This window comes from Brassica napus, chromosome A7, assembly GCF_020379485.1.
Source record: "Brassica napus cultivar Da-Ae chromosome A7, Da-Ae, whole genome shotgun sequence".
Taxonomy (NCBI): Eukaryota; Viridiplantae; Streptophyta; class Magnoliopsida; order Brassicales; family Brassicaceae; genus Brassica; species Brassica napus.
In genome coordinates, this window is record NC_063440.1 from 8,778,762 (window position 1) to 8,792,991 (window position 14,230).

Here is a 14,230-nt window from a genome sequence, read left to right on the forward strand (position 1 = left end):
TAAATCCGCCACAAGAAGCAAACAACAACACACATGCTGATCAAACAGATTTAGAACCGTGAGACAAAAACAGAAGAAATGAGATACGGACAGAGGCAAAAAAATAAATTTTCAGATCTAGATCTATATCTACAATCATATAAGCTTCAAACTTGAATAAGATGCATAAATACTAAAATGAGAATAAAATAAATAAAGTCGACCAACGGTGACTTGGATAGCCGGAACCGTTAGCCGGAAACGCGATTTAGATTAGAATTAAGTTAGAGAAAAGACTGAAGAATTCTTAAAGAGAAAAATAAATGTAGCTCTTTATTAGGCCTACTCTTTATCTTTTTGTAAAATCTATTTCTAGTTTGATCTGCTTATTTTGTAAAATTTTACAAACCATTATCATTTTATATGAAATTCAACTTCTTGGAAAAGAAGTTTAGCTTATTTTGACGAAGTAAAATATGAAGAAAAAAACTTGTGTAGAGAGTTTTGGTTTCTTTGGCTTGGTTTAAAACATATTTGACATAAAATAAAGATAATTTACAGGCCGACAGGTGTAGCTTTCAAAGTATTATATTAGTTTTGAAATATCATGGTGTAGACATAGAAGGCATCAAGTTGATCTAAATATTAATAGTTTGTTGTTTTAAATACTAACGCTGCATTTATTTAAGGTAAAACATATTAGAATTCAAAATGCTTATGTATAGGCTTACATCATCCAAAATATTTGGACCCCCAACGAGAAATTACTAAAAATATCATATTAATAGTATCATTTTTCATATTTAAACTAATTATTTTATCTTCGCTTTAACGTAAAGCAAAAAATATTTATAATTCTAGAATTAACTAATATAGATTTAAAGTTTAGAATTGAATGGTCAAACAGAGTTTTTTGAATGTAAAATTTAGGATTCTAATAAATATATAAATAAAATTTCAAAAATATAATTTTTTTTAAAAATAGTTTCAAAAATATTTTTTATTAATTTTAAATAATTATTTATTATATATATAGAGAACAAAAGTATAAGGAAAAAAATATTTTTGAAAATATCTCTTATTGATGATAACATGAATAATGATATCAAAAAAATAATAAACATGAAAATTTCCCCCAAGTCATCCTCTACGTGATTCCACGAGCCGCGAACAATTTCTTCAAGCTGAGTCGTCTTTCAATGTATAAATAATATTCTCGTTTTTGTACATCTCACTGGATTCTTAATTTCTTATACAAATATCTCCTTTAGTTTGTCTGTTTATAATACATGTGCGTATATTTGCCCTAATTGTAAATTTAGTTTTTTTTTCTTTTCAGGTAAAACATAAAAATTACTAGTATATATTTTTTTTCGTAAATTCATGGATTTCAGACAATTTCTTGAAAATAAATTATCTCTATGCATATCATTATTTTTTGACATAAATTTTTTTAATACATTTTTAAACATAGTTTTTGTTTTTGTTTTTTTTTTTGGAAACACTAAAAAACATAGTTTTTGTTTACTCGATAAATATTTTTTACTAATAAACGAATGTTCAGTTCAGATCAAGAAAATGGTAGTGGTGTATTCAAAAATATAATATGGCATATTAAAATTTTAAGTTTAATGTATGTAGATTAATATAGAAAAATTCAAAACAAAACATCATTTATTAGCTACACAAAAGGTATTGAAACAATTATAAAGACTAAGACCATCTTCGCTGCTTTACTTTATTTTTTTCTCTAAAACAGAGTAACCCTATAGTAGAGTTGGATGTTGCTCCAATGGTACTCTATTTTAGAGTGAAAAATAAAGTGATGAACAAAAAATAAAAAAAAGTACTTTATATATAGAGTAAAAAATAGGTTTACACTATTATATAGTAGAAAATATAGTATCATTGAAACTTTTTTACTCTAAATTTTATTTTAGAAGAGAAAATAAAATGAGGTTGGAGATGCCCTAAAGCATACTGAAGATCATAAATTGTCATAAATATTAAAAACATGTTAGTAAATTGTAAATTAAAAATGTTATCTAAATCAAAACATTTTTATGCCACACATATTTTTGTGAATCAAAGAAATTATATACTTTTCTTATAGAAAAATATTTTTTTTAAAAGAAAAATACCGATAATTAAAAAGTGTATTTTACAAAATTTAACTAGTTTTTGTCTAAAAGTACCTGCCCCTGATATGACCTTATCAAATGAGATATGAGTGAGGTATATGCTTATAAAAAATGTGATTCCTCATTATAGTACCTATTACGTCGACGTATAACATTTCAAAAATCTTATAATTTCTTAACTTCAATTTGACAACAGAGATTTATTTGATTATTTTGTCGGTCAATATAATATCTATATCTGTCTCTATATATAGGTCAGTAATATTCAACCTATAGTTCAGGACATCCTCCACCTAAATCCTCAACAGAAGAAAAAAGCTTTAAAAACTGTCTTTAGTCTAGCAAAAATGCATGCATTGGGCCCTCCATTATTCCCAAACTGTGGATGGGTGTCGAGAGGAGAGTATGAGAGCTACAACCTCATCGGAGATAACCATAAAATCGGCACGTTTCTTGATTTTCCGGTACCGAAGACGTATGGAGTGGTTCATCATCAGACCAGCTTAGGGGTTTCTGTTTCGTCAGAGGGAAATGGAATAAATAACAATTCGGTCGTGATCAAGAAGCTAAATCACAATGCTAATGAGCGTAACCGTCGCAAGAAAACCAACTCTTTGTTCTCATCTCTTCGTTCATGTCTTCCAAGCTCAGATGAGCCGGTAATTAAGTAGCTAAAATGTCATCTGAATACATTTCATATCAAAACCAATCACCAATAGTTAGCTTGGTTACTCTATTTGGTACCATTTAAAAGCATCTAATGAACCTTTTCATTTTTTCTGTTTGTTTTATTTTATTGCAGAAGAAGCTAAGTATTCCTCAGACGATTTCGCGGAGCGTGCAGTACATACCGGAGCTGCAAGAGGAAGTTAAGAAGCTGATACAAAAGAAGGAGGACCTCTTGTTGCGAGAATCGGGTCAAAGAGAACGTTACGCTAAGCCAGAACCAAAAGTGGCTGCTAGTTATTTCTCCACCGTTTTTGCGACTAAGCTTAGAGATAACGAAGTAATGATCCAAATCTCATCGTCCAACATTCGTAATTTTTCGATATATAATGTTTTGAGTGGACTAGAAAAAGATGGGTTTGTTCTCGTTGATGTTTCATCTTCGAGTTCTCGAAGAGAACAACTCTTCTGCACCTTGCATCTCCAAGTGGACAAGATTGATAATTACAAGCTAATTTGTGAAGAGCTAAGTCAAAGGATCTTGTACTTGTATGAGGAATGTTGAAACTAGTTTAAATAAGAGAGATTTGTTCTTATTTCGTTTGAACTGTGTCGTCCATTCTATAGATAATATGTCATTCTTGACTAAAGCCTTGTCTACTTCTAGTCGAGTTGCTTTCTGTTTTTTTTTTCGGAGCCAGTGATCGATACTAATAGACTGGCCACTACTTCGGTATTACAGCTATGAAATCCAGTTTTTCATATACACTTGGATTTAATTGATGTAAATACTCTTCTGGTGCAAACTTCCTAATCTTTTTTTTTTGGAAACACTAAATTCCTAATCTATTACTTCTACTTTTTCATATTTATATCTCATTTGTAACAAAAGATATATTTATATATAACAAAAGATATATAAAAAGATTTAACTGAGTTTTGGTGTATTAATGTGAAAAGAAAAAAGTGTGTTCACAAGATTCAGTGAACTTGACAATTAATAAATGGTCCCGCTATTTAAAGACTTAGTTTAAACAATTAAATAAATGATTAATTGTTGTAGATGGGCTTCCTTTGTTCAACAAATCTCACCATATATTAAGGTCGATCCAAGAAAAAGGCATGCCGACATTTAAAAACAGATCTCCCCTATTTGAATGATTTAGTAAGAGGTAAATTATCAAGTAACCTAAAAAGGTATATAAACAAAGCTCGCCGTTAGAAGAAAGACGCACAAAAATAGCCAAGAAGAATGGTTTTCTTGCTTAGGTCTTATGGATTTCACAGTTCAAAAGGTCAAAAGAATCTTCCCGACCTTCTTCTTTTTTTTTTTTAATCAACAGCATCTTCTCAACCTTCTAACTGAATCCGGAGACTAAGAACACTTTGTAATAGTCGAACTTAAAATCTAAATAGAGTGTCCAATTACATCCACCAGCGAATTCACATTATCCTCAGATAAATCAAATTCTATTGGAGATATATAAGTAGAGAAGAACGCTTAAGACCGATTTCAAACTAAATAAAAAACAAATAAATAGAAAATAACATTACTTTCATAAAATGCTTTTGCAAAAGTTAAAAGTAATACTGAATTTTATGTATTACCGCCTCTTGGATATTATAAAGTCATGCAAGTAATAGACTATATTAATAATATTATTATTATTAAAAAAAAACAAATATTGTATGTAAGCAAAAGTTCTGTGAAACAAATACATTTGCCGGGTTGAGTCTCGGCCTGTAATTGGACATATAAGCTTTCTAGTCGGATACAATTTGTGGTCAGACCAAACTTTAGTTACAAAAACCCCTATCCGATGTTCATCCCATATAAATTATACTCCATGATATAACATGAATACAGAGAGAGAGAAAAAAACGACAATGTTTTTGTTTAAGTTCAACATGTTCTTTTATACAGAACTCAAAGCAAACTATCTACAAACGTGTAGAAGAGTTCAATGATTTTGTGAATATTATGTCATGCTTGGAAATAGGCACCAAAGCTATGTTTCAAACATGTTTTTAGAAGTTTGTTGTCTTGCTCGGAACGGACAAATGGACATCAATTTTTCAGGTAGGTGTCATATTTTCTTTGAAATTGAATAAGATATAGCTTGTTAAAGGTTAACGTGGAGATCCAGAAGAGGAAAGGAATAGTGTTGCTGATGAGAAAGCCGCAAAGAAAATATGGAAGAAGATGTTTAAGACATTCCAAACATCTGTTAATAACTATTCTTTCAAATAATATGAATATAGTATCCTGCACCCTACTGCTTATTCTAAGAAGCAAATGCTAACACCAGATTCAAGCTGCAGAACTATAGCTCAGAGCATCAAGAGAGTGAGAGGTTGAAGAACATGAAAGAAAGTTTGTTACTAATCTTCAACTTAACTGTAAGAATCTGCTACATATTAATCTTATATAGTTAGTTTAATTGTTACTTAACCTGATAACCAGTGTAAACCAGTTAACCAAACTACACATGATAATACGTCTCCCTCAAGTCTTCATCTTCAAAATGTCTTTTCGGGATAAAGATTTGACAACGACATATGTTATAGTAAAGAATGATAAATATCTGGATGATTCGTCTTGGTAAGTATATCAGCCAATTGATTGTTGGTAGAGACATGAAATGTCTTTAGCTTCCGAGCCTTTATTTGACCTCAAATTGTATAACAATTAGTGTCAATATGCTTTTTACGTTCATGAAACACATTGTTCGTGGCTACGGCCTATGTGAATCGCAGCCTTATTATCACATAATAACTTGGCTAAAGTTGTCACTGTAACATGAAGGTCCACGAGTAATTGCTGCAACCAAATGAACTCACAAGTAGCAAGAGCTTAGATACGCTGCTACTGCTCACAACAAATTGTTTCTTTGATTTCCAACAGATCAAAGGAGTTAAAACGTACACACAAAAATCTGTCACAAAGCAGTGAGTGTCTTTGCCAATAGCCTAGTTTGCATCCACAAAAGCATTCAGACAGAGCTCATTGTCCGCAGCATACATCAAGCCTTAACCCGGATTGTTGTTGATATAACGAAGAACCTTATATGCTGCTTGTAATGATTATCAGTAGGAGCATAAAGAAACTGACTCAAATGATACTGTAAAAGTTAAATCAGATCTCGTTATAGTCTAGTAGAACACAATCAATAACCTCTCTATATACTGTTGGATTATTCAAATGTGTGCCAAGATCTTTAGTGAGATGTAAAGTTGGATCCGTATGCATAGAACTTAGTTTACAACCCAACATACCCAAATCTTCCAACAAATTTAGTGCATATTTGTGTTGGCACCCAACATACCCAAATCTTCCAGCAAATTTAGTGCATATTTGTGTTGGCACACTGAAATTCCAGCTGAATTCCTTGATATTTCTAAACCATGAAAGAATCGAGAAGGACTAAAGTCTTTGATCTTGAATTCAGAACGTAAAAGAGCTTGCAATTGAATCAAATCATCATCATCATCACTAAATGCAATCATGATATCATCCACATATACCAAAACAACCACAAAAGATAGAAGAGGAAACTTTAACAAACAACGTATTATCAGCTGGAGATTGGATGAAGTTATATATTTCCCAAAAACACATAAAAGAATGGCTTGTGCCTTTTTCGAGAGGCTTATTTTAAACCATACAAATAATTTCTAAGGCGGCATACTGGATATGGAGGTAAAACCACACTTTCAAGTAGTGTATATCCTTCTGGTATATATATATATATATATATATATATATATATATATATATATATATATATATATATATATATATATATCTCCTCATCTAAGTCACCATGCGAAAAAACATTAGACCCATTCATTTATGTAAGTTTCCATCCTTTTTGATGAAGCTAATCCCAAAAGAAGTTTCATGCTAGTCAATGAGATAAAGTGTTTATGTAATCAAGAATTTCTTGCTGCATAAATCCTTGAGCCACCCCACATTATTTATACCTCTCCACAGTACCATCACCATTGTATGTAATAGTGAAAATCTACTTACACTCAACCACATTCTTCCCCAGAGGTAATGATTCCGAAGTTTTATTTTTCTCAAGAGCATCAAATTACACATTTATTGAAGCCTTCAAATTTATCAGATGTAATGGCTTGACGGAAGGACTTAGGCTCAGTTTCAAGAGTATAAGAAAGAATATAAGAGTGAAAAGTTTAAAGTGATCTTAAAACAAAATTGAAGAAATAGAAAATGGTGTTTTACAAGAAGTGGATATTAAAAAAGAACAAGAAATAAGATAATAATGATACTCAGACGGATAACTAGGAGCCTTAGATGTTCATTTGGTATATCGATAGGGCATAACTAACCACATATTCATGTGGAACTTAACTATGTAATGTATGTGATGTATATGTGCAGTGGAAGATGATGAGTCAACATTAGGCAAAGGAGATGATGATGACAAAGGCATAGTCTTAACAAAGTGCAAGGAGCATGAAATAATAAAATGGTATTAGGAAACATATCAACTGCCTCATAAATGTATAGAAATTTTTTGTCCTTGGTAGTTGAGAAATTAACAATGGATTAACAATAAAAAAAAAATTACAATGAATTTACGACAAATATTGGTTGTTATATAGCACATATGAAACATGTTTTCATCTACCATCTCATATAAACTGTTCGTTAGTCGTTACTTAGTTGTAAAACAATCCATCGTAAAGTTCTCGTACAGTTACATACAGTTACAACGGTTCTATGATATATGATTTATAAATTTACACATTCATTCATCCTAAATTTAGGACGAAGTTACAATGAAATATTTTCGTTGTATATTTATTTCGACTTTATGACGAACTTTATTTTTGATGTAAGTGCATCTTAAATTCGTCTCTTATTTACGATGACTCATATTCGTCGTAACTAATTGTATAGGTTTTTTTTATCACAAAAGTAACATTAAAAAGTATTTATTAATTAAACAAAATTAAGAGATGTATATTTGTAAAGAAATGTATTCAACCGAGAGTTTGATATTAAAATGATAAATTCATTTTTAACACATGAAATTATAATCTTATCTAAAATCTAATGTTATTGATTTTGTCGTCATGCAATGTTGAAATTCATTGTTATTGAAAATATTTTAAGGTGTGATTTTTAATATTATTCTAGTGATTTTGTAGTGTTTTGGTAGAGCTTTTTGGCTAAAAAAATCAATTTTTTTTTTAATTTTTAGATGAGATTCTAGAACAATATTAAAAAAAAGTTATTAAATTAACCTAAAATCATAAGTAATTAAATCGAATGACTTCAAATCTCTTCACATTGTAGTGTTTTGGTAGAGCTTTTTGGCTAAAAAATCAAATTTTTTTTTTAATTTTTAGATGAGATTCTAGAACAATATTAAAAAAAAAGTTATTAAATTAACCTAAAATCATAAGTAATTAAATCGAATGACTTCAAATCTCTTCACATTCTAGATTGGATACACTCACCCGCCCCCCCCCCCCCCCCCCCAATTACCATACATCCTAAACCCTAATTTCACCTCCTAAATATTAAACCCTAAACTCTAATCACTAAATTGTAAATTTAATTTTTTTTTATTATTTAATGAATTTTATTTGAAGATTTTTTCTTTGTGCTATCTTTTGTTTTTGTTTTTTCGGTTGTCTTTTTTCTTAATTTGTTGCTCTATTTTACATCGTATCACAGGGATAAGGTGTGGACGTGGTGGTGGGAGAAGAGGAGGAGGTGGCTATGGTGGTTCCCGTGAAGATGTGGACATTCTAGTGGAGGAAGAGGCTGCCATGAAAAATTAGGGGAAATGGGGTCACTTTAGAAAATGTTTTTTTGTTGGTCTAAGCACTTTAGAAAACATTGGGAACTTTTTTTATACATATAGAGAATTTTGGAATATTTTGGACTTGAAATGTATTTGTCTGATGTCTCAATCAGAGAAACATAATTTGCTTACATTGATGATATAAAGTTGACTCTAGATCGATAGTGCCCGTACATGATCCACAGTTCTTAATTGAATGAAAACTAACGTGGCTAACATTTATTTAAATATTATTCCATTGAGATGCTTCTCTTTATTGTTTTGGGGTCAACAAATAACTACAGCTAGAAGTCATCATGTTTGCACTGTGTCGATTATCGAAAGCCCAGCATATATTTAAACTTTTTTTTATTATAACTGATAACAGGTTAAAATATAGATATGTTGTAAACGTGAAGAAAAACAACGTCAAAATAATACGCACCAAAACTTGACATTTTCGCATTGTTATTTACTATGTGGAGCCCACCGTCACTATGCACACACAGTAACTTTCTCTTTTTCACTTCTATATAAACGATCGTTTCGATCAATTGTAATACACCATCTCTTCTTCCTCTTATAACATATTCTCTCTCGTTATTATCTTATATCAGTAGTATCTCCTTTCTGCGGGTATAAAATTTCGCTCTTAATTAAATTTCTCTATACTATAAAATTATAAGTTATTTCATAACACGTTATCAGCACGATCACTCTGCGATTCGGTAAAACTTATATGTATCATATTTACTCTGCTATAATGGCCGGTATACCGCCTATATTATTATCTATAATTTTATAGTGGTTGTTTTAATTATTATTATTTATCTATATTAATGCGGGCGGTATGTCGCCTCGTTAATAAACCTTGATTGCTAATTACACTATAATTATTGGCTTGGCTGTGCCGCCGCCTAATTTATTTAATCTTATAATTTTTCTATCACCATAATATGATTGATATTTATTTGTTTATTATATTATTGTTATTATATAAATGTTTGGTCACCTATATAAAATATTATGAAATTTACGGAATTTGGTTGACTGATTATTACAGTATTTTCAGAATAATTTTCAGTTCATACGATTTAATCCCAACGGTCACAAAGAAAAAATTTCAAAATTTTTACCCTTTTCAAACGGCTATGAACAGTATTTTCATCTATAAATATACTCATTCTTCACTCATTTACTTCATCCAAAATATTTCATCTTCTCTCAAATATTTTCAAATCGCCACATTCCGGTTTTTCATTGCAAGAAAGATGATTCGCATATTTTTGGTTTTATGTGCAATTTTAATTTTTGCTTCTATGGCCGGTCTTTTTATTGGAGAATTTGCTCCTGAACAATTTACGCTTAATGTCGGTTTACTTTTCTATGCATTGTTTCTTCTTGTAATTGCGTGTATTATTAATATAAATGGTTCGTTCTAAAAGTACGAAATTCTAATAAAACATATTATTTTGTGTTTAGAAATACAAATGGCAAACATCGAGAAACTTCAGTTCCCGGCTCTCAAAATAACTGGCGAAAACTACGTCGGATGGGTCACGAACGTGAAACCATATCTGGTGATGAAAAAGATAACCGAAACGATTGTAATCGGTAACAAATCGCCGCCCGAGCATATAGCCGAGGCGATAATCTTCCTGAAGAAGCATTTAGATGAGAATCTAACGCACGACTATGCAAGCGTCGAAGACCCAGCTGAACTGTGGCAAGCTTTAAAAGAAAGGTTTGATAACCAGAGACAAGTCAACCTCCCTCACGCTCTAGAAGAGTGGAAAAACTTGAGGTTCCAAGATTTTCAAAAGGTTGAGGATTACAATTCCGCTGTCCTGAGGATAGTTTCACTCCTGAAATATTGCGGTAACCCTGTCTCTGAGGAAGAAATGATGAATAAAACATACAATACTTTCCACAAACAGCTTCACTTCCTGCCCGAAATATACAGAAAATGCGGGTACACAAGATTTTCTGAATTGATGGTTGCGCTCATGTTGGCTGAAAAGAACAATGAGCTCCTGATCAAAAACCACAATTCCCGACCTACGGGAGCCAAGGCATTTCCTGAAGTGAATGCTACGGCGATAGAAAATTCGGAAAGGAGGAACCAGACCAACCGAGGTCATGGTCGTCGTTTCAACAACAAACGTGGAAAAACTTACAATCCCAAATGGAAGGGATCTAACAAGTGGGTTAGATCCGAACAAGTTTCTAAGGGTAAAGAAACTCAAGGGGATACCACCCAGAAGCGTGAGACAGTGTGTTACAGATGTGGCTGTAAAGGACATTGGTCCCGTACATGTCGTACTCCTCCACGTCTCTGTAAGTTATATCAAGAGTCCACGAAAGGCAAAGCTAAAGAAGTGAACCTCACTGAAAACTTTGAAGGGACATCGTACCTCGATGCCTCCGACTTCGCAAATGAGCTGGACTAGATTACTCCTGAAGAGAACTGAGATGCTTATAATAAGACTATTGAATAATTTTCAGTATTGTCATGTATAATTATTACATTTCCTGTTTTAAACAAATAATGATGTTTTAACGTCACCTTAATGTATAATTATTGTGTGTTTCCTTATATGATTATTATATGAATGAATTTTATGTTTTTCTTTTATTAATAACAATTTCAGAAATGGATCGAAATACTAATGGAGCAAAATCCAAGAAACGGATTCGTGAAATATGTATACCAGATAGTGGAACAACACACACTATTCTGAAACAAAAGAGATATTTCTCTAATATAAAACCGACAAGAATTGTCGTCAATACAATATCAGGTCCTGCAGACGTGATTGAAGGAACCGGTAAAGCAAACTTTACGTTACCGAATGGAACAAAATTTTCCATAAATAATGCTCTATATTCTCCGAGTTCTAAAAGAAATTTGTTGAGTTTTAAAGACATATATCTTCATGGATATGACACTCAGTCTGCAACTGAGGATGGAAAGAAATACATGTATGTAACTTCTGAGCAATGTGGCAGAAAACACATATTGGAAAAGTTTCCAGAACTTCCTTCGGGACTACATCATACTTATATCGATGAGATCGAATCAAACCTTGTGGTAAAACGGAACCCAGAAGAGTTCACATTATGGCATGATCGTCTCGGCCACCCAGGCACTACAATGATGCGTAAAATCATAGAAAGTTCGCATGGTCATTCACTGAAAGTCCAGGAGATTTCTCAAGGGAATAAAATGACATGTGTTGCATGTTCTCTAGGAAAATTGATCGTAAGGCCATCGCCAACCAAAATCGATAAAGAATCACCAAAGTTCCTTGAAAGAATTCAAGGCGATATATGTGGACCTATACACCCACCTTGTGGACCATTCCACTATTTTATGGTATTAATTGACGCATCCAGTAGATGGTCACACGTTTGTCTATTATCTTCTCGAAATATGGCATTTGCGAGATTTCTAACTCAGATAATCAAACTGCGAGCACAGTTTCCTGATTATACTATTAAAAGAGTTAGACTAGACAACGCTGGTGAATTCACATCCCAAGCATTCAATGACTATTGTATGGTAACGGGAATTGAAGTTGAACATTCGGTTGCTCATGTTCATACGCAAAATGGTTTGGCTGAATCTTTAATTAAGCGTCTGCAATTGATTGCAAGACCATTGATCATGAGATCAAAACTTCCAACCTCTGTATGGGGACATGCTATTTTGCATGCTGAAGCACTTATTCGGATTAGACCGAGTGCATACCATAAGTATTCTCCACTACAGTTAGCGTTTGGTCGAGAACCAAACATTTCCCATTTTAGAATATTTGGTTGTGCAGTATATGTGCCTGTAGCACCACCACAACGTACAAAGATGGGACCACAAAGAAGATTGGGAATATATGTTGGTTGTGATTCCCCATCAATTATACGATATCTCGAACCACAAACTGGTGACGTCTTTACGGCACGTTTCGCCGATTGTCACTTTGATGAGAAAGTATTCCCAGTTCTAGGGGGAGAAAACAAAAATGTAGAAAATGATATCAAATGGAGTGTACCTTCGTTACTATATCTTGATCCTCCTACTAAAGAGTCTGAACTAGAAGTTCGACGAATCATGCATTTACAGAGTATAGCTAATCAGCTACCTGATGCATTTGCGGATACCAAAACGGTAACTAAATCTCATATACCAGCCGCGAATGCTCCTGCTTGTATCAAAATAACAAATGAGCAAAGAAAGGCAGACGATACACGAGAGTCTAAAACACGCTTGAAGCGTGGCAGACCTACTGGTTCTAAGAATAAAAATCCTAGAAAACAAAAGGAAGTCGAAATAAATGACACACCCAAAATAGCGGAAAATATTTTGGAAGAAACAAATAATGAGGATACTGACAAAGTAGAGCATCATGAGTCAGAAAAGAATCATGAGATTTCTATCAACTACATCCATAATAAGAAGATATGGAATAGAAATGAACAGGATGATGTTGATGATGCTTTCTCATATATTGTGTCAAGTGAAATAAATGAAGAAATCGATGATCCAGAACCAAAATCTGTTTATGAATGTCAAAAGAGATATGATTGGAAACAATGGAAAGATGCAATACAAGCTGAACTTGATTCGCTTAATAAACGAGAAGTGTTTGGATCTATTGTACTCACACCTGCAGATGTGAGACCAGTCGGGTACAAATGGGTTTTCGTTCGAAAACGAAATGAGAAAAATGAGGTTACGAGATACAAAGCTCGTCTTGTGGCTCAAGGTTTTTCTCAAAGACCTGGAATCGATTATGAAGAAACATATTCTCCAGTTATGGATGCAATCACGTTTAGATTTCTGATGAGTCTAGCCGCTGATAAAAATCTAGAGATGCGTCTCATGGATGTTGTTACAGCTTATCTATATGGATCATTAGATACTGATATCTACATGAAAGTTCCTGATGGTTTTAAAATGCCAGAAGCATTAAATTCCAAACCTAAAGAGTTATGTGCAATAAAATTGCAAAGATCATTATATGGGCTAAAGCAATCTGGACGTATGTGGTATAATCGTCTCAGTGAGCATTTAACAAAAGAAGGATATGTGAATGATCCTATATGTCCATGTGTTTTCATTAAGAAAACAATGTCCGGATTTGTAATAATCGCGGTATATGTTGATGATCTTAACATTATCGGAACTCAGAAGGAAATACAAAAGGCATCAGACTATCTCAAAGGAGAATTTGAGATGAAAGATCTTGGACAAACACAATATTGTCTTGGCCTACAAATAGAGCATTCACAAAATGGTATATTTGTGCATCAATCCACATACACTAAAAGAGTGTTGAAACGATTTAGGTCACTTAATATTGAAAGTGATCCATTTCGACCACCTGAGGAGAAAGAAGAGATACTTGGTCCGGAAGTACCATATCTAAGTGCAATTGGAGCGCTAATGTACCTTGCAAATTGTACACGGCCTGATATATCATTTGCTGTAAATCTTTTGGCAAGATTCAGCTCATCTCCAACTCGGAGACATTGGAATGGGATTAAACATGTTTTTCGTTACCTCCAAGGGACCATTGATTTGGGTTTATTTTACCCTAAAAATTCAAAAGGTCAAATGATTGG

The 14,230-nt window shown here is 32.7% G+C and overlaps 1 protein-coding gene across 1 annotated transcript; it reads left to right on the forward strand.

Moving 5' to 3' along the window:
- Window positions 1-1,490: 1,490 nt before the first annotated feature.
- LOC106356239 (transcription factor ORG3) lies at window positions 1,491-3,638 on the forward strand. The gene is made up of 2 exons (XM_013796028.3): window positions 1,491-2,779; window positions 2,923-3,638. Exons 1-2 carry the CDS (start codon window positions 2,468-2,470, stop codon window positions 3,349-3,351), a joined length of 741 nt encoding a protein of 246 aa, XP_013651482.1. The 5' UTR covers window positions 1,491-2,467; the 3' UTR covers window positions 3,352-3,638.
- Window positions 3,639-14,230: the final 10,592 nt, after the last annotated feature.

Excerpts from the sequence above, each read along its gene's own strand:
- LOC106356239 (XM_013796028.3), top strand. The coding sequence starts at position 2,468 with ATGCATGCATTGGGCCCTCCATTATTCCCAAACTGTGGATGGGTGTCG. Across the intron at positions 2,780-2,922 it reads TTCCAAGCTCAGATGAGCCG|AAGAAGCTAAGTATTCCTCA; the intron begins GTAATTAAGTAG and ends ATTTTATTGCAG.